The sequence below is a fragment of the Tigriopus californicus genome, chromosome 10 (assembly GCF_007210705.1).
Source record: "Tigriopus californicus strain San Diego chromosome 10, Tcal_SD_v2.1, whole genome shotgun sequence".
Lineage (NCBI taxonomy): Eukaryota > Metazoa > Arthropoda > Copepoda > Harpacticoida > Harpacticidae > Tigriopus > Tigriopus californicus.
Genome location: NC_081449.1, coordinates 7,326,849 through 7,354,603, shown reverse-complemented (window position 1 = coordinate 7,354,603; position 27,755 = coordinate 7,326,849). Strand labels below are relative to the sequence as shown.

The following is a 27,755-nucleotide window of genomic DNA, read 5'->3' as shown; positions in this document are numbered from 1 at the left end:
TTGACACATTTGATCATTTATGTTTAACATAGTTTGCTTGAAGCATATCATTCGAATGCGGCAATAATACATGTCTAAAACAGTCACATTTGAATGTATTCTCTAGCATGTCCTCATGTTTGACGTCAAGTGAGTAAGCTATCCTAAAAACATTCATTCAGGTTTATGATTTTTTTTGAGTGAAGAAGATTCGCACTCACTCTAGGATTCCACGCAACAGGGATCTCTGTGTAAGACGAAGGATTTTAGCCAATGAGTATTGTTACATAATGGCATTTGATTTGAAGCTTTAGCTTTACGATAATTTGCCAGTTTCGCACCATCCTGTTCATGTTAGCTTAGAACATATACGCGTTCTTCCTCCAAGCTCCATATCATCGATGATTGTGATAAGATCACCGAGCGAAGTGTCTAGATTTGACTTCCAATGAAACCCCTGTTGGACAACACCTTAAGGTTGAGTCTACAGGTCTGGTTACAACCTGTTAACCATTTAACTACTCAGATTTTGGCCACGAGGCAGGGCAAAATGTCCCTCAAATAATCAAATAAGTGACACAGCAAGGGAAGATACCATGGAAACATCGGGTGCTTCATTCGGAACGCCATCCACCCAAAAGGCATCCATTTCAGTGCCCAGATCATCCTCAAGCACTTCCTGTTCTAGTGAATGCACCGTGGTTCTAGATCCGGGAACTGAAAGTGATGACTATTCGGTATGCTCGGAGTGCTATCGAGGCTTTGAGGATCCCATGGCCTCAGATTTCAATACTCTGAGGCGGCAATACTTCCAAAACTTGGAATCCAATCGAATCCCACCGTCTACCTCGGAGCCTCCAGCCTATGAAGTGCCACAAGCGTGGTCCATGACCAGTCGGGCAGTGCCTTGGCTTCCACTGGGTTGGAATAGATCCCCAATGGGTCAATGGAGTTGGGGATCGAAACGTTGTTGGTCCATCTCGTCGGCGTCTTGTGTTATGATTGTTGGAATTCTGGGCGTGGCTATTACTGTAGCATTGTGCGTGGCTTATGGGATCATTCAAGTGCCGTCGATCAGAGAGCAGTTGGGTGTGTTGGGTTTGGTTACTGTGCACACATTAACACTTGTGTGACGCTTTCTTATTCGTATACTATTTTTTCAGCGCTGTATCCCTATGTGAGTTTCTTCCTACCTGAGCCGGGTTCTCCGTCTTATAATATCGGAGGCTTTAGCCCTGATGAGATTCTCTATAAAGTGGAATTGGCCTTGGTCATCACGGCCTTGATTATCAGCCTGATTACACACTCCTTATTAAGTAAGTGAATTGATTACGAATGATGCATGAATGATGATGAAGTAAAATTTAACTAGGAAGAGAGATGAACTTAGCATGTGATTATGCATGAGATTATTGCGGTTGAATAGGAGTTCCTTTCCTTTAGTGATGCTAGAAACGTGGGAGAGTCAATGTAATAAGGAAGTGGGCAGAGAAAATTGTAATTCAATTGAAGGAGCAGAACATATTCTATGAAACCTCTGACCAAATAAAATCAGAGCAAAACTATATCGTTAGCTATTCGTCAAAAATGATAATCCTGTTGTTCTTGATTTGTCCGAAACGCAAATTTCCTGCACCCATTTTCCGGTGAGATTTCGTTCCCAGGTTTTGTCAACCCTAAGTCCATATCGGTTCGTTTGGGCGACTCTAATGATTTGGGCATGTACCTTTTTAAACCGTACTCTTTGAACCTTTTCTCTTTTTGCCTTTTCGTAAAGTCTAGTCAGTTGTTGACAAAAGAAATGGCCACGGGGAGTTTTGACAACCTATTCTTATGAAAGTTTTGGACCTTGTTGCGGTGAAAAAAGTATGCTCCTTCACTAGTGGGTTACTTATACGTACCATACAGGGTATCCGTAATCATACTAAGTAATCTGTCCTCAAGCGATCAAATAGTAGTCTTTCTAATCATCCTTTTATGTAAACTGATTTCCAGCTTACGGAGCTTGTCGAGAAAAGGCCAGTTGTCTGATGCCATGGATGGTGGTTCAAGTGTTCTTTATGATTGGTCTTCTTGTTGCTGCTTTCCTGATCATCCTATTGGTCAAGCCAAACGTCTTCAAATGGTTTTCGTTAATCCCTTTGGCATGTTGGATCATCGCCATTGTCACGTGGAAGATGGTAAGTCCATGTGCTCATGAGCATGAACTCAGTCACTACATTTGTATACATATTGAGATTTTTAACAAATTAGTGAGTGTTTTGAGAAGCTACTTGAATGTATTCGATGTATCATAGTAAATATGAAAACTACTCGAAACGTGGCACCTCTTGATATCATAAAAACCCACAGGAAGATATTTCAAATAATACAGCTAAGATTTCCTACAAAATTTTCAAGCTGAGAACCAAGAAACAAGTACGAAACTGTTTGCTATAGACTAAAGATTTTTCGGTTAATGAACACCTAATTTCAAAGTTTGAGGGTTAGACTAATATTACATTGTGCACCTCTACAGGTCTTGGATCACATTCAACTCATTCGGAAACGGCGATCATGTAACTACATCAATCCTCCCTTAATGAGCTCTCCGATGTTCTCATCTGGAATGGGATTGAGTCCCCCACCAATGATCCCAAGTCAAAGTACGTTCAACCCACAAGGACTCATTTGCGATTCGCGTCACCTTTATCCAATGTCGATGGAGCTTGATAATGGGAATGGCTCCGACAGGACGCGTAGCTACCGATCCTATTCAAAGTTTGATGGATTCACCTTATGACCTGGCTGTACGTAGATCCAAGTCAATAGTAATTGATGATAATATTCAATGGTTGGATAATAAACGAAAACGAAAATGAGTAAGCACCTTGTTCATTGGTTGCCTGACGAAAGCCTAAATTATGGGAGATTACCATTCTGAACCCACATGTGCCTTCTAAGATGTGACATGCTCGATATACCCATTAAGTACTTCTTAGTACGCACGTCCTGTCCGTCTTCCCGTCCGTAGAAGGGGGTTCAAGGCTGGAGCAGCATTACTCGAGCCAGAGATATCTAGTTTGAGGACATGAAATACGCTGAAAAATGACAGATAATTCCCTAAGAGTACCTGATGTGTTTCAGTGTTTGGCTGGATTCATAGTGTAAGAGTGGGTAGAGTGGTATACCCCAGTATAGCAGTGTAGACTAAGAGGCGATGAGAACAGGTCAAGAAGCTTCTCCCCAGGTGACAGGAGTTCTAGCAGTTAACATTTTAGACTTTTTTAGACGTTCACTATATCCAGAGATGGAAAACCATACTGATAACTTAGACATGGCACTGGTTTTTAAAATACATTGGATGATGGCTGGCTTCGCTGGTCGGGCAAGGCTGAACTCTCTGGCTCTAGCATTCACCAATTCAGAAATACTCCCTGACCCAGAGATTTCCTTAATATGTTAGAAGATTATTTTCAAAAATATAATATGTGTTCAAAAAGAATTCGCCTGTACGGCAAGCTGTATGACAGGTGTTGAGGTATTTCTAGCCTTAAATTTGCCATGCTTTTAGTCACCTAGTTACACCTATTGGCTTGGCAATTGTTTATTCCACTTTTTGGTAAGGTTATTGGAAACATGCTTACAAAGGAGATTGAATTGTAAAATGGGCTGCATTAATCAAGTAATTCCCAAGGGATAAGAGCAATTGTTCTCCTAGGGATAGACTACATACCCAGTATTAGCTAAGAAGTCCTGAAAGAATGATGAAAAAGACTAAATGATTAATAGTATTAGAAATGCAACAAAACAGCGATTCAATAACATTTTATGTTTTGTAATTGATCTTGTGTTTTCATTTTGTAGTAATGCACAAGTGCAAAAAATTGTAAGCAAATTCCTTACAGAAGGTGTCTTCTTTACTTTTTATTCCAAAATAGGTACATTGTAACACCAATTTGCCTCAATTGAAAAATATAACTTAGCAACTGATTGGTGGATAGGGGCTTTATTTTCTTGCTATCTTTTTGAAAACCATTCTGTAAATGTTTAGAAAATGACAATTTTTGATAGCTCTCAGTTAAATCTGTAAATTCTTACCTTGTTTTAGACACTTGGTGAAAATTTAAAAACTATAATTTTTAAAACTTATATTGCTTCGGAGTCTCTAAACACTACAAGCAAAAAGGTTTTTGTAAAATCAAATAAGATTTCCAACAGAAAATGTTTTTATTCAGTCTGTTTAGGTGTTGAATGTTAGATCGCCACAGTTTACCCGGATTGGAGGTTGAGTTTGTCAATAATTCGTATTGCATAGTAAACAAGAGCGCCAATATCAATCAATATATAGATTTCTGTTTGAGAGTGCATAAACCAATTTTGGGTATTCCTTTGCTTTTTCGTATCGCCACTAGTTCCTATCCTCTTGTGAGTGAATCCCTGCTTCAGGATGGGCCTCGGCCAAAAAAGTAGTGGGAGTGAGAGAAGTCATTCTCCCCTACAGACTGTACAATGTGTGTTTGTGTGCTCTTGGTGTTCAAATTACAAAGTTCTGTCGAGCTCTGAGAGTCACGCCTGATCGAGGCTGATCCCCTTCGTGCCTCGAGAGGCCGATTTTGAACGGCAAGTAAGTGACGAAAAGGCGGTTGGCCGGTTTCGACTCTGGACTAGATATGCTCGAGCTCGATTTTTGTGTGACTTTTGTGAGTCTTGAATTTTTGACTGAGGCTGACTGTCAGTCTCCGAGACTGACGAAGGAACGAGTTGGGAGGAGATCAAGATACATAAACACTTCTGTCCGAGAAAAACGCGAGAGAGCAACGAGACTAAACGAAAGATTTGGAGGCAAAAGCGATAACCGGCTCCTCTGAACGTTTAGCTCTCCTCACTCTGTGCTTCATTAGTGCATGCATGCATGCATGGTGGAAGCGACAATCCTTCTTGGTCACTCATTTCCATACCAATAGGAAGATCACAAGTCGGAATGGCGAGGGTTTCCGTATTAAAGTCAGTTGGGCGACAAATTTGTCCCTCCCTCGGCCTTCGTCACTCTTAATGGGTTTGTTCCTTCTCCCTTCTCTCTGGGATCGTCAGCTGAACAGTGTCCTTCGCCACTCGCCAGAAAGTCTGTAAAGGCCAACAAGCCCCGCGTTTTCACCATTCCAGGGTGTAAAGTGACATAGACAGAGACAATTGAAAGAAAAACAAGCCAAAGTGAAATCGAGTCGACAACAAATTGACATCCTCACGGTGACAAACAACATTGTGCATGTTCTCTCCCGAGCAGTGCATATTATTAGTCAAATTGCACGGACTTAACTTATGGCACAAGAAGAACATGTCTCGCCTTGGTAGATCCATCCCCTTGGGCATAGTGGTCGTGACTCTGATCTTTGTGAACCTGCAATTAACTGAGGCCAGCTCATTGGAAGGAGAGCCGGCAGCTGATGGATCTCGTTTAAAACGTGGCCTCTTTGGATTCCATGCCTCTCAGAGTGTTGAAGTCCCCAGTCATGCTCTTAATGACCATTCCCTGATTCTTGTGCCGGTGATTGATGAGGACAAACAATGGCATCGAAGAAAACGTAATATCGATCCCGAGAGTGACGAGGCGAATACGAGCTTCGCGAACGATTCTTCAAACTCCACTGGAAAAAAGAAATACCATAGATTAGCGCATTCACTTCATGTTCAGACCGATATTAGATACAGGTAAGCGGGTCAATTTGACCTGACTCGTTTAGGCCCACTAACGTCTGTGAGCCGAAGACAAGTGAATTAATCGAGGGCTGTGTGTAGTGACTCACTCGTCTATTCTTTGAATGGCATTACGTTCATGCCTCACCGGGTTGCTGAATAGTTTTTGGTCAATGTCTCTTGGAATTTTGATTTCGTTTATTGGCATAGGAAAACTATCGTATAAATCAAGGATGAATTCAAACAATGATGAATAACCTGACTATTTTAATGGATCCACTCGCATTTGGGGAAGGGGAAAGCAAATTCTTATCAGTCGTAGATCATATGTTTTTTGACAAAATGAAGCGTAAGTGGCGAAAAGCAACAAAATCCACTTTTTTACATGGGTTTCCATGTAGTCAGGATTTTCTTGGATTGCAAAACTCAGCTTTCACCCACAAATCATGACAGGTGTGAATAAGGGTTGAACCCTGGATCCTCCAAAACTGGCTCTCCCTAGATTTTTCTGGTTTCTGAAGCACCCATGTTAATGTTATTCGTCTAGGATTGATATTTCGAGGCACGATTTTGTTTTGAGAATCACAATTGTATTTCATTTCGACTTGTGGGTGCTTGAGCAAATAAATTTCGAGGATGTTTTGAAAGCATTTAGGCAGGTGAGGTTGGCCAGGCCTGGAGGCCAAACAACCGACTAAAGGAATGCATCTTCTTCGTCTTGGATAGATCCTTCAACCTCAGTAGTACGTAAATATAACGACGCACTATTATTCCTCCCCATTTGTCCGGCCAAATTATACGCTTAATCGAGTACTTTCCCTTTCTGTGAGTTCCATGCTTAAAGGGCAGCGTGACTAACTCGGGTAAGTCCTCCCTAATCAAGAAGAAGCTTCTTAGTGCTGCTTGAGTTTATGGTAGTCTACTTCCCTCGCATGGCAATAAAACCTTGACAAATTGCGAGTCAAGTAGTGCTCAAGAACAAACAGGGAATGACAATGGGCAGTAAATTTGTCTTGGAGTGAACAACTTCAAAGGTTTTCGCAGCGCTACGCCGTGCCTCTTCTCCATGAATATTTCAATTGGCCAAAACTAACCACATGAGGTTCGTTCGATCGTTAGCTGGGCATACATCTGATAATCCAACCTACAACCCATGTTCTAGTCATACTCTCATCTTCATCCTCCACAATGAACAAACTCATGCTGATCGTTGTTTGGGCTCAATACGAAACATGGGCGATTCGTCCCAATTCGAGAAATGCCATAGACGAACACCGTCAGGGTTGGGCACTGTTTGTTTAGTATAAATATTAAATACATATCTGTTATCAAAAACGATCTTTTGACTATATATCGTTGGTTCTGTTTAGTCGAAAAATGTCTGACATTATTAGTTTAGACAAAGGTGTTAGAGCCAAATCGAAAAAGGCTGTTTGCAATCGCATTCTATAACAACTCCATTTGTCCTAAGAAGTATGAAAATGAAGCCTAATGTTTTTACTATGTATTAGTTGGTGATAGGGTCGGAGGATTGAGCCTCTCCCGGTCAGCAATGTCAGCCATCACAGCGTTCAATTTTCCGGAAGGCAGTGCCATGTCCGTATTACATAGGTCGGGAGTGATATTCTGTTCGATTCATTGCATGAATGCCCATCTATGGACAAAAAATACACTATGATTTGAATTTGCGATGTATACACCTACATTTGTTCCTCCCTCATCATCTCTTTCGAGTTCGAGGGTTAGGGCAAAATCCGATATCACCACACCTACAGTACCTTGAATTTTGTAATGCCAACCTCGAGCTGTCAATCCGATTTGAAAGGCTTTTTTGTTTGGACGACATGAATTGGAATCAATGAGAGGACGGCGGGATTTCTCATCTGAAGGGGCAAAAGCAATTGGTGGTCAAGTTGAGAATTATAAATTCCAAATCGGCCTCTGATGCTCGAAATTATGTGACAAGATTTTTATCGCCCAGCGATTTATGATTGAGACTCGCCATCATTGCTTTTTCAAAACCTCATAAAATCTCGCCTCAGACTTCAAGAAGAGAGATATGTATTTGCAATTATCCGCTCGACCAGTTTGTTGGCCAAAAACTGGATGGATAAAGTGAAATCGATTTTTCCTTTTCTAACAAGAAATTGAGCGAAACGAGGAATTTGGCGAAAGAGCAAATTTAGGGTGGTCAGCTAAGCTTACATGAGCTCAAAATAACGCCCACGAATGAATTAAATCCAAATGAATCTCAGAGCACGATCTACGTTTTTACTAATAAACATTCGCACTAAATATCCAGTTTTGGTTATGGAACTTCTTCCCCGACATTCTGACATTTCCAAGCATAGAATGAGACCAAAACTGGCTGATTAGATATTCTGCATTCAAAAGTGTATCTACACTTACATACATACAACTGCTGGAACTTCGGGTAAATACTGTGCTTTAAGGTGGCAAGCAAACTCAAAACAAGGAGCTTTGGAGAGGTTCTGAACGAAAGTTCTCTTTATCTTTCATCCCAGATTAAGCCTTCTTTGGCATAAACTTTACTACGGAAAAATTGGCTTAGCTCTTGCTTTCTTAAGCCCTTTTGTGAGAATTTCTATGAGGGATTATCCAAGGAAAGCCGTAAAATCTTACATCAAGATCCCTCAAAACATTATTCTCAAGAGGATCTGGTCAATAGTTTCATCGGTAATTTCCTTTCGAAGTTAATATGACAAGCTTTCTCAAAGCCAGCTCGTAGAAATTATACGCTTCAGATCGATGTTATTATAGCAAATTGTTTCGCTGTGGCTTGAAAAGAAACTCGCCCTTCCCCAATCCTTTGAGTTCGGCTCCATCTCATAAAACTTTCAAACACTTTTGGGGGGGATAAAGGTGGTAAATTGGGTGCAATTTAATCTGTTTATAGCCTGATCTGGGTCTCTCCAACCTGATCTAAATGACCCTCACCCTCTTCCTTAAGCCGTTCTGGACAATCATTCAATAACACCCTTGGTCTACCCCCTGAGCTCCACCCCTTGCGTGTACATTGTACAGTATATCGGACTTTTCTAAAAGAATGCAAATGAGCCATTCGAATGGCCACCTTCACTGGAGTCGTAAATTTTATCAAAACACAGACAGACCTTAGACTAAAGTTTCCGCCCTGACGACATTCATTCAGGCCTATGAAGTTACAAACCTGTCTGTAGGTTTCGAAGTGGAATGAATGTCAAGCCACCAATCGTTTCCTGTGGAGTTTATGGCTTTATCTCCAATGACTAAAAGAAACATCTGATATATAGCTGACAATATGAACAATGCTAGCTTGGGCTATTAATCAAACTGTGTCGCTCTTCTTTTTCGTCTTTGTTGGGTCTGATAACGATGGGCTCGAATTCTCCTCAATGTATCTTTATCATTATCTGTCCTATTGTCAGTCATCCCATTGAGATACCTGTTCGGGTAGGTCAACTGCCGCCATTCAGAGCCAGATGTCTTAACACGAGAGAGGTATCAATTTAAAAGCGTTTCCATGTTCCCGCCCCAAAGCATTTACGTAGCATTGAGTTCAGACCGCCTTTGTGAATCTCGTGCAAAAAAGTGTCATCAGTGAGTGTCTCGATCTGTCAAGTCATTCGGTTCAAAGTCATCACATTTCCACTTGAAAGTGTTTCTACGTATGCATTTAACGTACTAGAACTTCTTCAAACTTGGACACCCTGTTGACTCGAGTTCATCTTTATGCCTTAGGATTTATACTCAGAATTTATGTGAGGGAAGGGGCGTGAATTTTCAATGAAATGACAGAGCCAGAGCGCCAAATTGGACCCACAGAGACATTTTTGGGAGTCTGTCTGAATGACAGTCTAATTTCGTAAATGTGTTGCCGGGCCTGCTACCAACTCCTTCTTTTATTCTACTTTATACGAGGGCACCCATTTATGATAAGGACTTCTAGTTTCTACTACTCGTATCAAATTAAGAAAAGACGGTACTGCACACGAGTCCAAATAAGGAACGGGCACGTTGGATGTAGAGATTCTAGAGGCTACCACAAATCGTGTGAGTGTTTATTGAGAAATTTTGGCAAGTCAAAGAATTCAACATTAGATCACGTTTCTCGTTGTTGAAGTTCGTCGCCAAGTAATCTCCTACTAAATGTCACGACTCATTGAATTCAAATCTCGTTTGATTCGGCCATAAACGGTCGAGATTGCCAATGACAGGGATCTTGTCGCATCCCAGTGAATGGGTGAGAGAGCATTCTGCACGAACTCTACCGATCTGTACGTACTGTCACAATTGAGCTTTGTTTCCAAGTCCAGAGCCTTGTTTAGCCAGAGTTTCAAACCACCCGAATTCATTCATACCTTACTCGGGTTATTCGACTCCATGCTCCAACAGATTTGGCCTAATGTTCTGCTAGTCTCGGCAATCCAGATCCCAAGATGGGCAAGCTAGCCAACGAGCAGAACCATTTGTGATCGGTTCCTTCAATCACCACGTATGGTGAAGCTTGAGTGCGTCGATTGGCGAGTGTCTTGAACTTTCGTCTCCTTAGCTCGATCAAATGATCTGAGATGATGACGATGCCCGCCGAGAAATATTCTAGCGTCGTCAATTGCATTGACATTTTTCTAGATATGCCACCACTTTGGTCACGAGCCAGGTTCGAAATTCCGAAGAAGAGGCCAGGGAAGTGTTCTTGTCGGTGATCCTGCCTGAAACGGCCTTTATCTCTCGATTCGCTATCGAGGTGGGTGGACAGCTCTTCGTGGCCTTTGTTAAGGAGAAGACCGAGGCATGGAAGGAATACCAAGAGGCTGTGTCACAAGGAAAGACAGCAGGTGAATAAAGATTACAGAAAATGAACGATCCCAAATGCTTCGGTGGTTCCTAAGACGTGTACGCTTAACGTTTGAATCGGAGCCAATATATGTACTGTACACTATGTATTTGATTCAGATCCAGAACGTTAGCTCGACCTCATGCCGTCCTCTGCACTGATTGCTATGAGCCTTTATTCCTATTAGGTCATGTGGGCATTTCTGCGCGATATTCCAACCATTTTCGGGTGTCGGTCAACACCGAGGCTCGAACCGCCGTCACCTTTTATCTTTTGTACGAGGAGTTACTTCAGAGGCGAGGCGGCTTTTACGAGCATGTGATCAATCTCACACCCAGACAGAAATTGAAGGACTTCTTCATCGAGGTGAGCCGTCATTAAATGCCAATCAACACGTGTGTTATGCATGCTGTGGAGTTGGCAAAAACAATCATTTCGTGTTGGTGTTTTTTCACCCGTCGAATCTCCAATCATCAACCATAAAAGACATCTGATGAGGCCAGTCAAGGGTCACAGTAATTTACTGATTTAATTACCATGAAGTTTAGGATGGTCATTTCGGGAAATGTGAAGTTGTGTGCTCAGTTCATTTCCCGGAAATAGTTTCAACTGCTTATGTGACTTATCGTAACGCATGTTTAAAACTCACTCGGAAAATACAATATTCCAGTAAGCCAAATACTTAGATTGTCGTGTTTCCTTTGGTCGTAATCTGTACGACTGTATGAAGTTGCCTTGAGAAGCGGCATAAAATCCACCTCACAATAATGGCATGAATCGTTTCTAGCAAACATGATACGAAACAAATAAAACGACGAACATGATGAAGTTTGTTCAGTAAACAAAACTGAGTTTCAAAAACTTCCCTTCTTTTGGGACGCTCTATGGCAACGACCAAAACCACATTTTCCAATCACGACGACTTACCTCTTCTGCTATGAAAGTTACGTGTTTCACATTTTTTTACCAAGTCACCCACCTTCTTAACCACACAAACCAAAAATGTGAGGAATTCATTCATCAAAATTTCAAAATTTCTTAATCGACCCCGCCCACCAGTTTTTCAGTCAAGAATCTCATAAAGGTCTCGATCTCCATAACAGATCTGATATTGTGTTACAATCCCTATAGTTGTTGAAATTAGTTCTACTTAATGGATTGGCCCATGTTTCATCTTCAAATGAATTGTGCAATTGTCACAAAATCGCCTATTATGCCTTCACTCTAAGTGATCAATCTTCTTCGCAAGGATATATGTGTAAGTGCAATTCCATAACAATTACTCGAACATAGCTCGGGATCGAAAATGAGGTCAAATGCAGTTAAAACAAAGGCCACACACATATTGTTTCCGCAAAATTGCTCTTGGCTTGATGAAATAGAACTCGAGTCGAGAGCAAGTTCAAGGAAAAAAGCCAATTACTTTCGAGGAAGGAACGGGGCCAGTCCAGAATGGAGACCCATCTTTTTCTTTATCTTCCTCAATTATTCCGTGATGCCTTTGTAGAGACATAACTACGTTTGTTGTCCTTGAGAGGAATGGGATGTTCCCCTTCATAAAACAATCTGTTCCAGTTCTTGCCATGTACGCACGTTCCTCCTGGGCGAATTTTGTGCCACTTGCATTTGCATTCGTACCGCCAAAACGTGCAGTCCAGTCCACTTGTGATGATTCTGGGAATTATTAATTACTCTATTCGGGACGTATACATACACTTCAAGTTGTGTTTTTTAGTCTTAGTTGACCAACAATTTGATGGAAATGGCAAATCTTAATCCTATGCAGGACAATCGTGTGGAAATCATCACACGTGGTTTTCAGGGTGTCCGTCCGAGAAAACTCGTCCGATGAAATACAGTTCAAGTAAATATTTATGCCTTTCACGGAAAGACATGAGATTTTTGTCGAGATCACAGGATCTTCAATTAGCCAGCAAAAGCCATCAATTACTCGCAAATTGCAATGAAGACTGAATCCCTGAGCAATTGAGACAAGGGTGTGCATGAAACGGTTTTATCCCTAGATCAAGATTTATGGCCAATGCTCAACTTGCTATCTGATTTTCAGGTCCAAATAGTAGAGAATGCGAATCTGTCATATCTTCACGTTCCCGAATTACGCCGGCATGAAATCATCGCTCGAGAAGAATCTCTAACCTCATTGAAGCATGTGGATATCAGCCGTCCCACTCAAGCTTCTGCCAAAATTAAGTACCGTCCAAATTTGCTGAACCTACAACGAAAACTCAAGTCCCGACATTCATTGCAATTCGTGGTCGAGTACGATGTAGCTCGAGACAGGGAAAAGGCCGGGGAAATTCAGGTAAACACTAATCTTTGGCAACGGGTGCATGTTGAGTGCTTTTAGCCCAACCTGGCAGAATTTGCAGACAAATTTGATTGTAAATTAGTGGTGCTGGTGCGAATGGAGGCAAAAGTGGGACTCGTGGGAGTCCTTTAGTTCCTGTTTCTTTAAGAGAGTGTTTTGCTTAAACACAAATACTATCTTACTTTTGCATATATAAACAAAGCTAAAGCAATCATCTTTCACGATCTGGTTTCTTTCATAGTCAATTCAGGCCAGACTAAAGGCCGATATCTGAAAAAAAAATCGTCTAGGTCCGTACGAATAACCGTGAGCCAGGGAAGGGGAAGGAATGGAGTTTTATGTTTTGACCTTCATTTTGCCCGCGAAAAGCCAAAAAATTGATTCTACCAATGTAAACAGATATTCTCCAGATATCCCAAGGATGATGTGGATGGGCACAATTTCCCACAAAGAATAAATAACTGAACCATTCAATGTTTCCACACGCTGCCAACAGAAATGAGAAGGAAGAGCGCAAAACCCAAACACTTATGACGTCAGTAAACACCTTCAAAAGGATACTTCTTAATCCGTGTGTCTTTTAGTGAAAATTGCGTTCCATAAAGGGTAAAACTGGCCACACTTAAGAAGGCATCAGAATATGAAAATATTTTGGTAGAAAATTTCATTCATTTCGAATGACTTTCCAATTGTTTCATCAATTTTCCAATTTACTTTACAATAGAAATCATAAATCTATATTTATCATATCCACTTGTTATATCAGTGAATTTTCTGAATTTTGGTTCTGGCGAAGGATCCTCAAAAGTCTTACTCTGATTAGACAGCCATTTTTGGATCCCTCGCCCTGATCGGCTAATACATGAATAAAAGGTGTTCCCTTCCCCTCAATCTATGATCAAATATGGTTGGTTTAAATGAGATACTGGGTGTCAAAGTTACATTTTCATTGTTAACACTTCACAAATGAATAGGTTATTTTTTCCTTACAAATTGAGCTTAGTCTTGAACCAGAGTGTAACGGCAGGCATTCTGCCCAGAGTCGCCCAAACACTAAAAATTGACATCGCAAAGCGTTTCAAAAGAAACGCAACACACAAATCTGTATTCCATTCTCATGATTGAAAGTTCACACCAACCCATGCTCAACGGCATGCAATCGGCCAATTAAGGTGCTATACAACATAAAAAAAAGAGTTAGGACATTTTTAACAGCTGAATGATCAAGCTTCGAAGAGTTGTCTCATTAAGGGTCATTTTGAAAAGAAAAGTGCCTGTGGCTCCAGTTTTTCGCTTCGAAGTTGAGGCAAAATGTGATCGAAGCCAAAGAGAGCAAAATCATATCTATTTGTTGTGATTTTGTTAGTATTCCATTTTTTTTTTCCTTTGTTGGCCAACCCATGTTAGCATACGATTGAAAAATAATGACAATGGCGTAAGCTTGACTCCTTACTAGTCTCAAAATAAGTGTTATGCTTGAATTTCCTACTATATTCATTGTAAATCTCGATCATGATAAAACAGATGTAAGGGCTAAAAATGGGTAAATATTTGCACAAAACGAGGAAAAGTATGAAAGTAGGCCTGTCGATACACATTTCGTATTTTTCATCTAACAAGGGAAAACCTACCCAGTCTGTTTTTGTCTAAAAGAATGGTATTTGAGGTTTGGAACAACTGAGTGACTTTGCTTGCTCCTTACGTCTTGAATTAGTGATACGGAGTACTCTTAATCTTTTGACCGACTTAAATAGCAACCACTCATTTCAAAGTTGGAACTACTGATTTGACAAACAATTTCAAGTGAGCCTGAAAAAAATGAAAAATGGCAAATTAAGTTGTGTGTTTTTTGCTTTGAGAACGTATCATTCTATCTGACTTAAAACTGGTGTAATGTTTAAACTCGATAATCTTATCGCCCAATATCAGTTTTAGTTGATCAGGGTCACTGCAAAACCCTTACACCACATTGTGATTGACAAAACCGTATTGATAGTAAAACTGTACCGGTAGCATTCTGATTAAGGATTGGATTTGAAAGCTTGAAGTAGCAGAGATTTTCTCTCATGCTTTCCTACACTTTCCTCTGAGTACAGTACAATTCATTCATCCACAGATTTCCATCTTCATCCTCCTCATGAACTTCACATCGAGGAACCAAAACCATTGCAAACTTCACTAATGAAATACCAGTGATTAGAAGGTTATTTGATCGATACTGTTTTATGTCCTCAAGGTCACGCCCTAGATCTGATGCACACCGAGGGATATAACTTCACATCAGTTCTATTTAAGACCAAGATTTGGAGTCTCCCATAATGAGAGCGAAAGGCAGGGAGATGGATAGAAACAGCAATTGAGACGGAGAGAAGGGCCCTACAAGAACGCACCGTATTGCTTTTTTATTTTTTGTCACTATGAGCACAACGTGGCCTCACATTTACACATTTAATGACTGTTTCTTGAATTTATATCCAGATCGAAGGTTTGTCCAGAAAAAGGAGCAGAGCTCATTTTTCCACTTCTGTACTTCAGTACAGCCTGCACCAATTCAAGAAAGGCGGAGTGTTTCCTGTACAAAAAGATGTCCAAATGCCTTACATGGCTTTTAGAAATTACCGAAACTAGTCGTAAGATTGAACCAGGATTTGGCTGAAGTGGCCTCGAATTGTCAAATATGCTAACATGCATACTGATCAGAGTTCTTTAGTCGTGGCCCAAGGAACTTTATTTGTGGTGCTGTCACAGAAAGATTGGCTAAAAGTTACATCTACATCGCCAGGGCATTTTGACAGAGTAATGGGTTATGGATTCATTTTTCTATTGGTGATGACAGTTTGGACAAACACGCTGGATGGAGTTTTCCCCAATCGAACTTACCCACAAGGCCCTATATAGTACATACAAATATACAAACATAATGTGGCAGTACTTCTCGCATTTTCTTTGCCAATTTCAGCCTCGATTTGTCTCTTCGCAAGCTTTGCAAAGATCCGTCATCTCGGCAACGCGACTGTTTTGCATCATCTTGACATAAGACAAATGAATCCTCCGACGAGCGGACAGATTATCCTGCGCAAAAAAAAAACATTTGAAAGCTCTATCGGATTTTCAGGTGGTCGATGGTTTCTTCGTTCATTTCGTGGCCCCGCAACATCTCCCGGTCATGCCTAAGCACATCGTTTTCGTGATTGATACCTCGGGGAGCATGATGGGGAAGAAGATGAAGCAGACAAAGAACGCCCTGAGGACAATCATTGGCGAACTCCGAGAAGAGGACCACATGACCTTGCTTTCATTCTCGGATGAGGTCGACACTTGGGATGGCCGTGGAAACGTGATCGCCTCAGTCAACAAGGACAATGTGGAGGCTGCTCTCAACCACATCGATGCCTTGGAAGCTCGGGGTGAATAGGCCAGATTATTGTTAATTTCCTTACGTACATAGAAGTAAAACATTCATAAGGAAACTGAGTACTGGTACAGTATATAGCTTATCATTAGGGAAAGCAGGGAATTTGTGAATGACAATTTCCTTGGTTCTTTTCCATTCGTATTGGTTTTCCGGAGCATCCTGAAACTTGATCAATGGTGTTCATTTTCCTTTTTTTCTGCAGGAGGAACCAATCTCAACGATGCCTTGGTTCAAGCCCTCACCATCATCGCCCACGTGAAGCATCGTGGGGCGCTCAAAACGGATGTGCAGCCCATGATATTTTTCCTCACCGATGGACACGCCACCGTAGGCGAGATGGATAATCATCAGATCATGGATAATATCAACCGTGTTAACATTGAGACGGCCATTTTCACACTGGCCTTTGGTCGTTCGGCGGACTTTGACCTCCTGAAAGCCTTGTCACTAATGAACAATGGGTTTGCACGCAAGATCTACGTAGCGGCTGACGCCTCACTCCAACTCGAAGGCTTCTATAAAGAGGTATTTCTCTGGATGTACGATGTGGTTGCTCTTAAGCTTTTACATTCCTGGCGATTTTTATTCTCCAATGTGTGTTGGGATCGAAGACAATGAATGCGTGCTTCTTAAGTCAATTTGAGAGCAACGTAAGAGACTTAGCAATGCTCCTCTTTGAGCGTTAAGGGTAATGGCGGCTTAATGAGCCTTAGCCTTTTCATCACGGACCATTGAGAACATCCAAAGAAAATGGTAAATCGACCTGAAACGAACTGAAGAGAAATTGTTTACTCTATCTTGCTTTCAACAATTCACTTGTACGGGTTGGTCATGGCGTCAAAAGATCTCAGAATATTGACGTCACATGGCAACATGGCCTCCTGCGGCAATTTTGATTTCATCTTACCAGCTGTTTTTATTTTGGTTCTTTATGCATTAAAATGGTGCCTCAAAAGGTCAACGAAAGAAATGTGTAAACCCATTAAAAAAATGAAGGTCTCTGGACCAGAATGTGGAGGCGTGAGCGTAGGCACGTCGCTTTGATTCAATATGTTTTCAACAAGAATGTCATTCTGACGTCTTCGAATGAGTGCATTATCTGACCAAAAATAGAGACCTTGTCTACGTACCTATAGGAACGTCGATGCAATTTCAAGGCGTCATCTCTTTGCTAATCCTTTTATGTCTTCGAAACCGACGTAAAGTAGCATTACGTGCCAAAATCCCTCACAACTAATCTTCAAACCCTCGCAAAAAATCGACAAATGCTAAATGGTTGTCATGCTTTCAGAACAATCGCGTATCTTTGTGATAATGCATTTGGGAACATACGAGCGCCAAGTGCTAATTTACTGTCCATTTCAGGTGAGCTCTCCAATCTTGAGGGGTGTGAATTTTACCTATCAGAGCGACGAAATTCTTTCCAATTCGTTAACATCCACAAACTTCCACACGTACTACCAAGGCTCGGAAATGGTGGTGGCTGGAAAATTGGCCACCTATATGGCAGATAATCCCAATGAGCTTATTGAGTACCAAATCCTAGCCACACAAGCTCTTGGGAGCCAATATTTCGTCGAAGGAGCATACAATGGCTCAGAGGTACGCCCACGTGAGAAACCATGTTCCGAATAACAATGGTCATTTTTCTGTGCTGGAAACACTTTTTGAACGATATTACCCCTTAATCTTAGTATGGCTTTCAGTATTTTGTAGCACTTTTTTTGAAGGTCACAAAATTGGATAAAATGTTTTACCGTCGTCAACCAATGAAAAAAACTTTTGCGGGATTTTGGGTCTGGCAACTACCCTTTTGCTTGAGAAATGTCAGCCAAGATACTCTGTGACAAGTAATTGACCATATTAATATGTTCCTCCATCTCAAATGCACATAACATCAAATACCTTTACGACTGCTCAGAGGTAATTTTCAGTATCCTTGGCCACATTTCAGAAGCTCATCTCGAGGGATGCTTTTTTAAATAACTTACAAGGAAGAAGGTTTGGAGGGCAACCCTTTTTTCCACGGATTACGTACAAAATCATCTTCAGGCCTAGTTCGGCATCAATGAGCATTGGGCGTTATCATTTATCTGAGTTATCTTTCAGGCTCACTTCTATCCCCAAAGCATAACCGAGACCATTTTCAACGTGGTTCCCCAAATCCGAGCCAAGGATATTAACTTTCTCGAGCGCCTTTGGGCTTATTTAACCATCAAAGATTTGTTGGAAAAGGTGGCCAAAGGCCAAATCGACTCTTGTGCAAATCAAAGTCGGAGCTCTCGAGATCTATTTAAACAACAAACTGATCCAACTCTTTATGATGATGAAGATTTTGAGTCAGACTCTGGTTCAGGTAGGTTGAACATAAAACCTTCATTCCTCAACAATAGTCCAAAAAGGGTCATTTTTGTGCTTCTTTTTAGGGCACTCAGGTGAGGAGGACATTGAGGAGGATATCAAGGGAGTGTCCGAAATCATGGATGAAGTGGGAGATGCAGACATCATCATTTGCAATAATCTCGAGAGGGCCTTGTATTTATCGCTGAAGTATGAATTCGTGACGCCGTTAACATCCTTGGTGGTGGTGAAACCCGATGATGGCGAAGAACCTGGAGATATCGGTGAGATGGACGCTCAAGATTCATCCAAGTCCAAGAGCAATGCCAATCCTAATATCGTGTTCTCGCATTCGTCGATCTCGAAATCTTCCGAACTTCTCACCACGTTCTTGGTGCTGTTTCAATCATATCTTCTTTTCCATTGAGTTGGAATTCATTGAAAATCTGAAAGTTTGCAGCGCTTCTCTTTCCTTTACATTGATAAATCAAGAGGCTGTGATAAAAAAAAATCCGCTGGCTGAGGAACAGAGAGCAAAAATGTGAGGGATATGTTTCGTCTTCAATTTAAACTTCAAACTTTGGCGTGCCTGAGCGATGCTTGATACTTTCTCTCATTCGAAATGCATGATGTATTATTATTCATTAATCCATGTCATTTAATCAATCGCATTCTTTTCGTCCAAGTTGTCCTCGAGTGTTGTTGATTGTTGATGGTTGTTGAATCTCGAACGTTTCCAATGGCATTGAACCAAAAATGTTCGAACTGGTTGTTTCTTCGATCAAGACAGTCAAACGTTTGAAGGGATTTATTTGCCTGAGCTTGCCTGAGCCCTGTGGTCGGAGCACTTCTTGCCTGGCGGAAGCGACAGGGTGGATCAAAGTCAAGATTAACGGGAAGTTTTTGCGTGCACTCAACGTGCGAGTAAGGCTTAACTGGAACAAAGCATTTGCTTGAATGCCTGACTAGGACTTGAATCTTTTTTAAGTATAAAGTAGTGTTTTAAACTCTTGTTCCATTGACGGCAATATGTACCTATGTTATAACCTATAAGTTATATCTAACGTTTTACCCACCAAAGACTCGAATTAGCACATCTTGAGGCTACATTCAAGATATTCCGAAGGCATCCAGTATCGTTGGCAATGCATCAATATCTTTATTAGCGATCAGCTTAAAAAGGCTTAATAGCATAGGCGGAAAAATGCTAGCCAGGGATAGCGTATACAATGTTGATACATTAACACCCCTTTCTAGAGATTGTACCCAAGGTCATATTTCGGGAATAGAAAGATATGACCTGAAACTGAACCATTGATCTGAAAGTCTGGGCTAAAAAATAATTTGGTTGAAAATTAGGTTCGGATGGTCCAACACAAAGAGAGAAAATTCTGTCTAATTTGCATCAGTACTTGAACATTGTAAATAGTTTTTTGGTATGCACACCACAATACGAAAAATCAATCATGTTTTTTCTTGTCTCATGTTTTGAGTTTATTTAATTCATCAAAGAACAAGAATGGGTAAATCTCAACACAAATCTAGTCAATACTCGTTCTAAATTTTAAAATAGCTTTTGAAGTAGTGGAAAGATATTTTTTTGCCGTCAAACACTTGTTCTAGTCGAGCTATATCCAGTTTGGGAGTTATGGAGCAGCCATACTTCTTTTTAGTAACAAGGAATAGAGGTCATCCATAGCGATGCACCAAGGAGCTTGAGAATATATTCAATGACGATTTCTTGTTCAAGTGAGCACGTAAAACTAACCTTAATGAAGGTCTAGGGATACCTAAATTTGAATTAAAAAATGCATGGGGGGGGAAAACGCTCTCTGCAGAACTTTATATAAACGTCAATTTTGATGACGACATTTCTGGGCCAAGAAAATAATTTCCCCTCTTTTAGTCTTGAGTCAATTGATATCCAAAGGATCTAGTCGCAACCGAAATAGATCTCATGAAATTCACTGAATGAACACATCTCATTGATATTTTTCATTAATTCATTGAAGACGCAATATTCATGACTCTCCTCGAAACTTCTGAGGAACCCGCACCTTTGTTCTTTTCACTTACGTACGTATTACTCAGTTTTGTCACACTCTGTTCACGGCCGGTGCACTTCCTATCAAGCAAATGGACACCTTGCTGAAAATATCGGTCAAACGATTTCGTTCCACATTTATGACGTCTTTCGTCATCATAAAATTGCAGGACGATTAGAAGAGGAAAACGTTTCAGCTTCTCCACATCCCCAGTAGGAAAAAATCATCCTCAGGTCAATAACCCGGTTAATCTGCTGAAGTTCCAGCAAGACGTTAGATGTGTGAAACTGATATCTCCATCCAACGCCACATACATAAATACCATACAGTACATAAATTTGAAGTTAACCCGTACTTTACGACATAGTGTACGTATTTCCAAATACATGTTTAGGCCAAAAACCTCTCCTAACCTACTTGTCTGTCCAGTTTTGAATCGGTTATAACTCGATAGAAACGAGGCCCTTCTACGCATTTGACGCTGAACACCTTCCACCAACCAACCAGCCATGCACTCGGTTCATCTAACCCAGTAGGAGGGTTATTGGGAGGTGTAGTGTGTTCTCGGCAGGTAAAATGCACCGGGTGGTTGGTTGGTTGGTTGTGCGAAGAGACGGAGATGGAGCGATTGCATGAATGTACTGCACGACTTGGAAGGTACTGCTAAGTAAGTAAGCCGAAAGAGAAGATTCCAGACATCCTCTACCAAAGAGACATAAAAAACCGATTGAGGGCACGAAAACAATACATTCAACCAAAAGCAACCAACAAGCTAACATCTCGAAAATAAGAAGACGACGACGAGGAAAAACACCCCCACCAAATTTCAAAGACCAACAATTCAACGTGAATTCAAAGAGAAACTATCTGACAAGTGAACAAAGCCATTATCCTCATTCAATACATTTGGAAATTATGAAATGAGCACCTCACAGAAACTCTCAATGTTCGTGCAGCTTTGGGCTTTCTCCCTGTAGAAAAGACGGCCAAGAAGGAAGACATAACACACACACATCTGTCAGACAAGTGTTAGTGATATCAACCACCACTCAAAGCATCCAGTAAGAAAAGAAATTACCGCCCTCATCTCGTAAAGGGACATACACAAAGAACTACAGTTACATCGTACGTAGTTCCCTCAAATCCTATTGAGCACTTTTTGAGCGAGGGACACAAGTCACATACACACTCACGTGGAAAACTAGGACGTGGAGAGAAACTCAGTCCTGATTTGAACTCGATTGAAGGAACAAGCATCGTTCAAAACTCATTGAAACTATGATCTCAACCAACTACCCAAAGGTAAGTTCTCGAAACAGAAGAGGCCCATGATCACTTGAGAACCGATCGATAACAGAGAACTTATCCTCCTGTTTTCAGGTCGCCTCGATTCTTCTCCTGCTCATTGCTGAGTCTTGGGGAAGTCTCACCATCGATCACTTATCTACCCCAGAGGTCACAAACGAAGTCTTCGATATCACGCAAGATGCCAAAGACACAGACATTCATCACATCCATCCAATTGAGACTGAACCTCAGCCTCCAAAGGAAGTGATCCAACCCGTTCAAGAAAACGATCTGGAAAAGCTTGAAAACCAGACCACAGTCAGAGACAAAAAGACATCATATTTTTACTATTTCATTCAGCCCTTCTACAAATTACTCTTCAACAAAAGTGACGATGAAGCGGTGGAGGCACTTAAACCTGTTAAACGTTTCCATCGTAATCGTCGTCATCCTCAAGATGTTTCCTCCCCCACTCGATTTCAAGAGACCCACAGGGCCGGAAAGCTCAATCAGGATCATTTCCCTCGCTCCAGAAGGCCTTATTTGAACTCAAGGCGAGGTCAAATGAACCCACAAAAAATGTCCAGACGAATTGGTCTTCCAGCTCAAGATTCCCTACCCCGAACCAACTCGAAGCGTAGATACTTTCCCGAGTCGAGAAACTACCAACGGAATTTGAGACGAGGTCCCAAGATAGCTCAAAGGAAGCTCGATGATCTGTATCCCGCCTACGACGATCTGTTGACTTCGGACTTGGAACCTCTGGAACCTCTGACGAGACCGCGAAGGCAAAGGCCAGCGCCAGTGGCCATTTTTGATAGCGACACCTTGTCAGACACCAATAATGTGAATTCTGTCTATTATCGACAGAATGCTCGAGCTTCTGAGGACCCTGATGTTTACGACGATCTCTCAGCCTCCATGAACGATATCGTGAACCAAGAGCATACTTATAGGCCGAATCCCAGACCGAACATGAATTGCATGTGCCGATGTGATTGTTGCTCATGTTGTCCGTGTGAAAAGGATTCCCTCAACTTGATGTACGTTGAAAAGTAACCATTTGTCAAAAAACACTGTTGTTAAATCTTATGCCATTATTATTATCATTATCATTGATGCTGATATTTTACAGCCATGTTTCTAAATATGAACCTAATCTTAACTGCCATGTGAAACGAGTGCCAAATAAAGACAGAAACGAACCAGTTATATGCAACAACGTACTTCCCAAAAGAGCATTCAATCATTTCGACTACAATACTTATCCTCATTTGACTTGTCAACGAAAATGGTGACGATCTTTATCACTTTCGCCCGACTGGGCCCTGTCAATAATATATAGATGAGCTTTCTTTTATGGCTCAGCAGATTGTCTCGTCGTTCATCAATGGTAATGAAAAGATCAAACAAAACCATCGTCAAACATCGCACCACAGATATCTAAATTACTTAACAGCACCCCAAGTCTCAATTCCCATTGGGAAACCGCCTAATTGATTCAGATTGTGCAGAATGACGTTTTTGGAGTTTTTCACACCACTAGTCAGTAAAAATAGGCTTGTACTTAAGTGCCTAATAGGCCAAGCCTGTCTGGATTGTCACTCTTGACGCTAGATGCCATATGAGTTTCCATGTTTACTCTTGTCCAACTCACAGGCGGAGCTCCATTGGAACACTGGCTGAATGGAAGAAGAAAAGCCAGTCCAGAGAAAAGACCAAGGTGCCAAGTGGAACAAGACCGCCGAAACGAGAAAGTGGAGGGCGCTGAGGCCTGAGGGACGTGTGAAGGTCATATGCATTGATTCCAGAGGGGCTTGTTTGGGCATCGGGTTGATTAACCGATGGGGTGATGGTCTAAGAGATAATACAAAACACCTCTTAGAAGCATATCCTATCCAATTCTGTTGAGTATTGGGAAGGATGTTTTCACAATAACGAGGACAAAAGGAAAAATATAATGTATCGGCCTATCGCATTTCAGGAGTCCTCAAAACCTTGCACTTGGGAGGGCATATCTGATGTCGCACGGACTCCATCCAGATTTGAGCAGATCGTGAAAATTGAGCAGGTCTTTGCCCACATTCCAACATTCCACGAGGACTCGTGTTCTTTTCTTTTTTTGCAAGAGCGTTTATTTACATCTTATGTTATGAAGATGGCTGTTGGGTATAACATTAACTCGGGCCTTCAAATCGGCGGCTCTGATAAAGTCACTGAATTTCAATATATGGTATGGAATAGTACAGTAATAGCAATAGCAATTGTAATAATGATGATGAAGACGATCAAGACGTTGGTATTATTGGGATGATGATGTCTTGTCTGGACGGGATCGAAAATCGAGTTGATCGTGATCCTTCCACACGTACAAAAAAATGAATCGAACAGAGATACCCAGGTTGCAACAATTGACTTGTGTGAGAGGATTTTTAACAATGTGTCTGATTATGTATGAGTTGTATAACGAGGATAAATGGTAGTTAGATTCATATAAGACTGATTCGAGCCAATTGTTCCACAGAATCGTCATTGCCACATCGGGTGTGCCATTCAGATAACTGATGATAATAATCATAATAATGAAAATAATCATAGTGTTTCTAATATCTTGGAAACCGAACTCAAGAAAATGCAACTCATTGCCGAAAGGAATGTCATTGTTGGTTACACATTTCTGCCCGAATTCAGAAGTCAATCAGGATCGTCATTCCCATTGGGTGGATACGGAATTCCACAACTACTCTGTTGTTTTGTTTTTGCTTTCATTAGGACCTACTTCATATTGCAGATAAAAGACAGACAGGAGGAACGAGAAAGAAGAATTAGCAAAGAACAGGGAGTGAGTGAAGGAGAAAAGTTGCTTTAAAATTACCATCATATCTTGGGAGTCGGAGGAGAGCAAAAACAGCGGTTTGGCTGCAGAGATTGGAATCTTTGAATGAAAGCAATCTGGCCATTCGTACTCAATGAAAGAGCGAACAACCCAGAAGTTGCGTATGTATCAACCTGGGCTGGCTGAAGGCTAAGGCGGCGTGTCAAGGGATTGGCGAAGGAGGGACGAAGGAGGGAAGGAAGGGAAGGTAGGCAAGGGCGGGTTACGGGGTGGAAACCATGTCCCAACGGTCGGAAATCTCATGCAAGGTGGAAACAAGGCGATGCGCAAACGGACAGCATGACTGACTGAATTGACTTGAACTGTCGCTGGTGCATCGGATCGGTTGGAAATGGGAATGAAATGGAGGGAGGAAATCAAGGATGGGGACACGGGAAGAAACGAACTCAACGACGGATAGAGTGCATCATTTTTTGTTTTTTTGACTTGCGAGAACGTCCCCAATTTCCTTGCATTTGATCCATATTCGGAGAGAAGATAATACCCTGGGGTATAACACCAGTAATGACAAAACAGGAATCGAGGGAGAGCTGTTCAGAAAAGAGCCCATTTAGTGTCAAACATTTCCACAAGAAAGCTTGATTGGTTACGAGTAGATTTATGGGAGAGAGAGAAGGTGGTGTCTTCTCTTTGATAGGATTTACTCACTGTCCGTCTCACTCTCTCTCATTCTCTCTCTTTCTGTGTGTGTGTGGTTTCCTTAGTGCAATGGGTTAATAATGGTCACATAAGAGACGGGGAAGTAGCCATTCTTGCCGTTAATAGAGCCATCGTACCAATTGTCGTCGATTTGGGTCTTCAGCATGATCATGTCACCCTCTTTGAAGCTCAATTCGCCGGGGTTTTCCGCTTCGAAATCGTACAGTGCTTGACAGGATGGTTGAGAATGACGGGTGGGCGTGCTCGCTGGGCTGGGCTTGGGCGAGGGCCGTGGATTCCAAGCATCACCGTTGTTTCCATGCGTGGGCGTAGAGGCCTGGGACCCACCTGGAGATGTGGATATCAGACTGGAAGAGCCCACAGGGAGATGGTGGCTATTGGAGGACCCGGGTCGCGCACTACTCGGCGTGTTCAAGTTGTAGTCGGAATCTCGGTCAATGCCCAGGTCCTCGAGGGTCTTGGGCCTGAAATCAGCTTTAGGTTTGAGCGAGGCCTCATTTGTCTTCTCGTAGAGGGTGTCGGTGAGGGTCTGCAAGATGGTGGTGCAGTTCTTGTGGTATTCCAACAAGGACTCGGCGAATTGAGTCAACTGAGAGATGTGCTCTACCCCACTGCCTTCCATGAGATTATGCATCCCCAATTGAGCCAGGTGGAGTGATTCGGCGAACTTGTCCTCGGCCTGTCGGACCTCATCGTCCCGTGCTCCGGTTCTCTTTTTGCAATCAAAATCCAGCTTTCGACCTTGGAGTTTCTTCCTATGATGCATCACCTCCCGCAGATCCTTACTTTGGGTGTGATGCAACGGCTCGAGGAAGTTCTGTTTGACCCCGTCATCCAAGGCGTACTTCAGATCGGCCATCTGCTTCAAGGACTCTCCCGTTTCGATCAAGGACATGGCGAACACACTGCCTGCATCAAAATCATTCAACTTCTTGCCATAGGTGCACATGGCATCGCCCAAGGTGCCCTCAGGCTGCGGATAGGTCGAGGCCTTAGCCTGCCCGGAGAGCTTTGAGATTCCTTTCACAGCCGCCATCTTGGCCCGCACTGTGGGGTTGGGTTGGAGGTACTCCTTGGTTTTAACTTGCAGATCCTCGACCAGCTCGTTGAAGAGGTCGGCACGCCGTTCCATTTCGGCGAATTCTGGGTCCAGTTTGGTACCCTCAACGCCAGTGATTCGTTCCGACATGAACTGATTAGCCTTGTTGAACTGTTTCTTAAGGCCGGGTAAGAAAGCCATGATGAAAGGTGAGTATGTGGTGGTGAGGAAGAAAAGAGGCCTGAAATTGGCGTTTCACTCGCTTTGTAATGGGTGGGAAATTGGTGGGAAAATGTTCTACATCAACGACCAAACCTGAAACAGAAAAATGAGCCATGAATTATAATATCAAATCCCTCAGGAACGAAATATCTCCACGAAGTGGATTTTGTAAGGGTCACCAACTGGATTATCCTGACAGCGTTGTATGCTTTTAAAGAAAACGACCTTGAATACCGTGACGACCGCTTTGCAACTTCATCACATGACATTGCTCGTCCTCCAATTTCCTAGCCCTACGAAACTCACTTCAAGAGAAATGGTCACACCTCTCACAAGGGATCGAGATGATGATTCAATCACAAGGTTCCAAACTGATAGCACCACTAAGCTGGTGTTAACGAGAAATAACAAGGTGTCCACCCACTACTTAATGAGAAACGAACAAAATATAGTTATCCGACCTCTTGGAGGGGTCTCGATCGTCTAGTTGCCTCGGAGAGTGGCTTTCTTAGTAATGGTATGTAAAGGAGAGAGCTTCTAGAAGGGGCTTTCAGCCCAGCCCAACGGCCTACGAAGCAGAACCCACGAACTCTCCTTGGTCCTGGTTCCACGTTCCCTTCCTCTTTCCTTCTTCCCTTTTTAGATTTGCTCCTCCTCACTCTTGGATTGGACGAGTGGCTTGGAAAAGACACCAAAGACACTGGCAGAGGCTGTGGGGTATGATGATGGCAATGGTGGTGGTTCCTCGGGTCCTTGGCTTGGCTTGGCCTTTCTCTCTCTCTCTCTCTCTTTTTCTCGTGATCACATGGACCTCGAGAAAAGGACTGCCAGATATTGATCCAAAAAAGAAAGCAAGTCCACTACTCCTTCACTCACTCACTAACCAGGCACATCCAACCTCCAAAGCCCAGAGTACACCAAGACGAGAAGGAAGGGAAAACAAACTTGGAACACTCCAAAGACGATGGAAGGCCCTCTTTTGTGTTGGAAAAATTGCCAGTTCGTAAGGGAACAACGCTCTGGAGAATCT

At 42.0% G+C, this 27,755-nt stretch overlaps 4 protein-coding genes across 7 annotated transcripts in view; 3 read left to right on the top strand and 1 right to left on the bottom strand.

Moving 5' to 3' along the window:
• The first annotated feature begins 240 nt into the window (after window positions 1-240).
• Window positions 241-2,840, top strand: LOC131888987 (uncharacterized). Its single transcript, XM_059237965.1, has 4 exons — window positions 241-1,068; window positions 1,143-1,295; window positions 1,975-2,159; window positions 2,498-2,840. The coding sequence occupies exons 1-4, from the start codon at window positions 576-578 to the stop codon at window positions 2,759-2,761; spliced, it is 1,095 nt and encodes a 364-aa protein (XP_059093948.1). The 5' UTR covers window positions 241-575; the 3' UTR covers window positions 2,762-2,840.
• A 1,536-nt stretch (window positions 2,841-4,376) lies between these two features.
• On the top strand, window positions 4,377-19,224 carry LOC131888333 (inter-alpha-trypsin inhibitor heavy chain H3-like). Its single transcript, XM_059237171.1, has 9 exons — window positions 4,377-5,670; window positions 10,288-10,493; window positions 10,680-10,858; window positions 12,561-12,815; window positions 15,937-16,228; window positions 16,439-16,761; window positions 17,602-17,838; window positions 18,346-18,592; window positions 18,663-19,224. The coding sequence occupies exons 1-9, from the start codon at window positions 5,228-5,230 to the stop codon at window positions 19,001-19,003; spliced, it is 2,523 nt and encodes an 840-aa protein (XP_059093154.1). The 5' UTR covers window positions 4,377-5,227; the 3' UTR covers window positions 19,004-19,224.
• A 2,010-nt stretch (window positions 19,225-21,234) lies between these two features.
• LOC131888334 (uncharacterized) lies at window positions 21,235-23,134 on the top strand. The gene is made up of 2 exons (XM_059237172.1): window positions 21,235-21,923; window positions 22,002-23,134. The coding sequence occupies exons 1-2, from the start codon at window positions 21,900-21,902 to the stop codon at window positions 22,965-22,967; spliced, it is 990 nt and encodes a 329-aa protein (XP_059093155.1). The 5' UTR covers window positions 21,235-21,899; the 3' UTR covers window positions 22,968-23,134.
• Window positions 23,135-25,323: 2,189 nt separating this feature from the next.
• Window positions 25,324-27,755, bottom strand: part of LOC131889502 (endophilin-A-like) — a 3,309-nt gene continuing 877 nt past the window's right edge. For 2 of the 4 annotated variants that reach the window (XM_059238620.1, XM_059238622.1), the window contains exon 2: window positions 25,324-26,818. In XM_059238620.1, coding sequence (XP_059094603.1) covers window positions 25,505-26,704 — 1,200 coding nt within the window. In that variant the 5' untranslated portion in view covers window positions 26,705-26,818 and the 3' untranslated portion in view covers window positions 25,324-25,504. Of the gene's footprint in view, window positions 26,819-27,031; window positions 27,181-27,609; window positions 27,750-27,755 lie in introns of those variants that run through there. The other 2 variants (XM_059238623.1, XM_059238621.1) reach the window with 2 other exon arrangements.

Excerpts from the sequence above, each read along its gene's own strand:
- LOC131888987 (XM_059237965.1), top strand. The coding sequence starts at position 576 with ATGGAAACATCGGGTGCTTCATTCGGAACGCCATCCACCCAAAAGGCA. Across the intron at positions 1,296-1,974 it reads GATTACACACTCCTTATTAA|CTTACGGAGCTTGTCGAGAA; the intron begins GTAAGTGAATTG and ends ACTGATTTCCAG. Across the intron at positions 2,160-2,497 it reads CCATTGTCACGTGGAAGATG|GTCTTGGATCACATTCAACT; the intron begins GTAAGTCCATGT and ends GCACCTCTACAG.
- LOC131888333 (XM_059237171.1), top strand. The coding sequence starts at position 5,228 with ATGTTCTCTCCCGAGCAGTGCATATTATTAGTCAAATTGCACGGACTT. Across the intron at positions 10,494-10,679 it reads GTCACAAGGAAAGACAGCAG|GTCATGTGGGCATTTCTGCG; the intron begins GTGAATAAAGAT and ends TATTCCTATTAG. Across the intron at positions 12,816-15,936 it reads AAAAGGCCGGGGAAATTCAG|GTGGTCGATGGTTTCTTCGT; the intron begins GTAAACACTAAT and ends TCGGATTTTCAG.
- LOC131888334 (XM_059237172.1), top strand. The coding sequence starts at position 21,900 with ATGATCTCAACCAACTACCCAAAG. Across the intron at positions 21,924-22,001 it reads TCTCAACCAACTACCCAAAG|GTCGCCTCGATTCTTCTCCT; the intron begins GTAAGTTCTCGA and ends TCCTGTTTTCAG.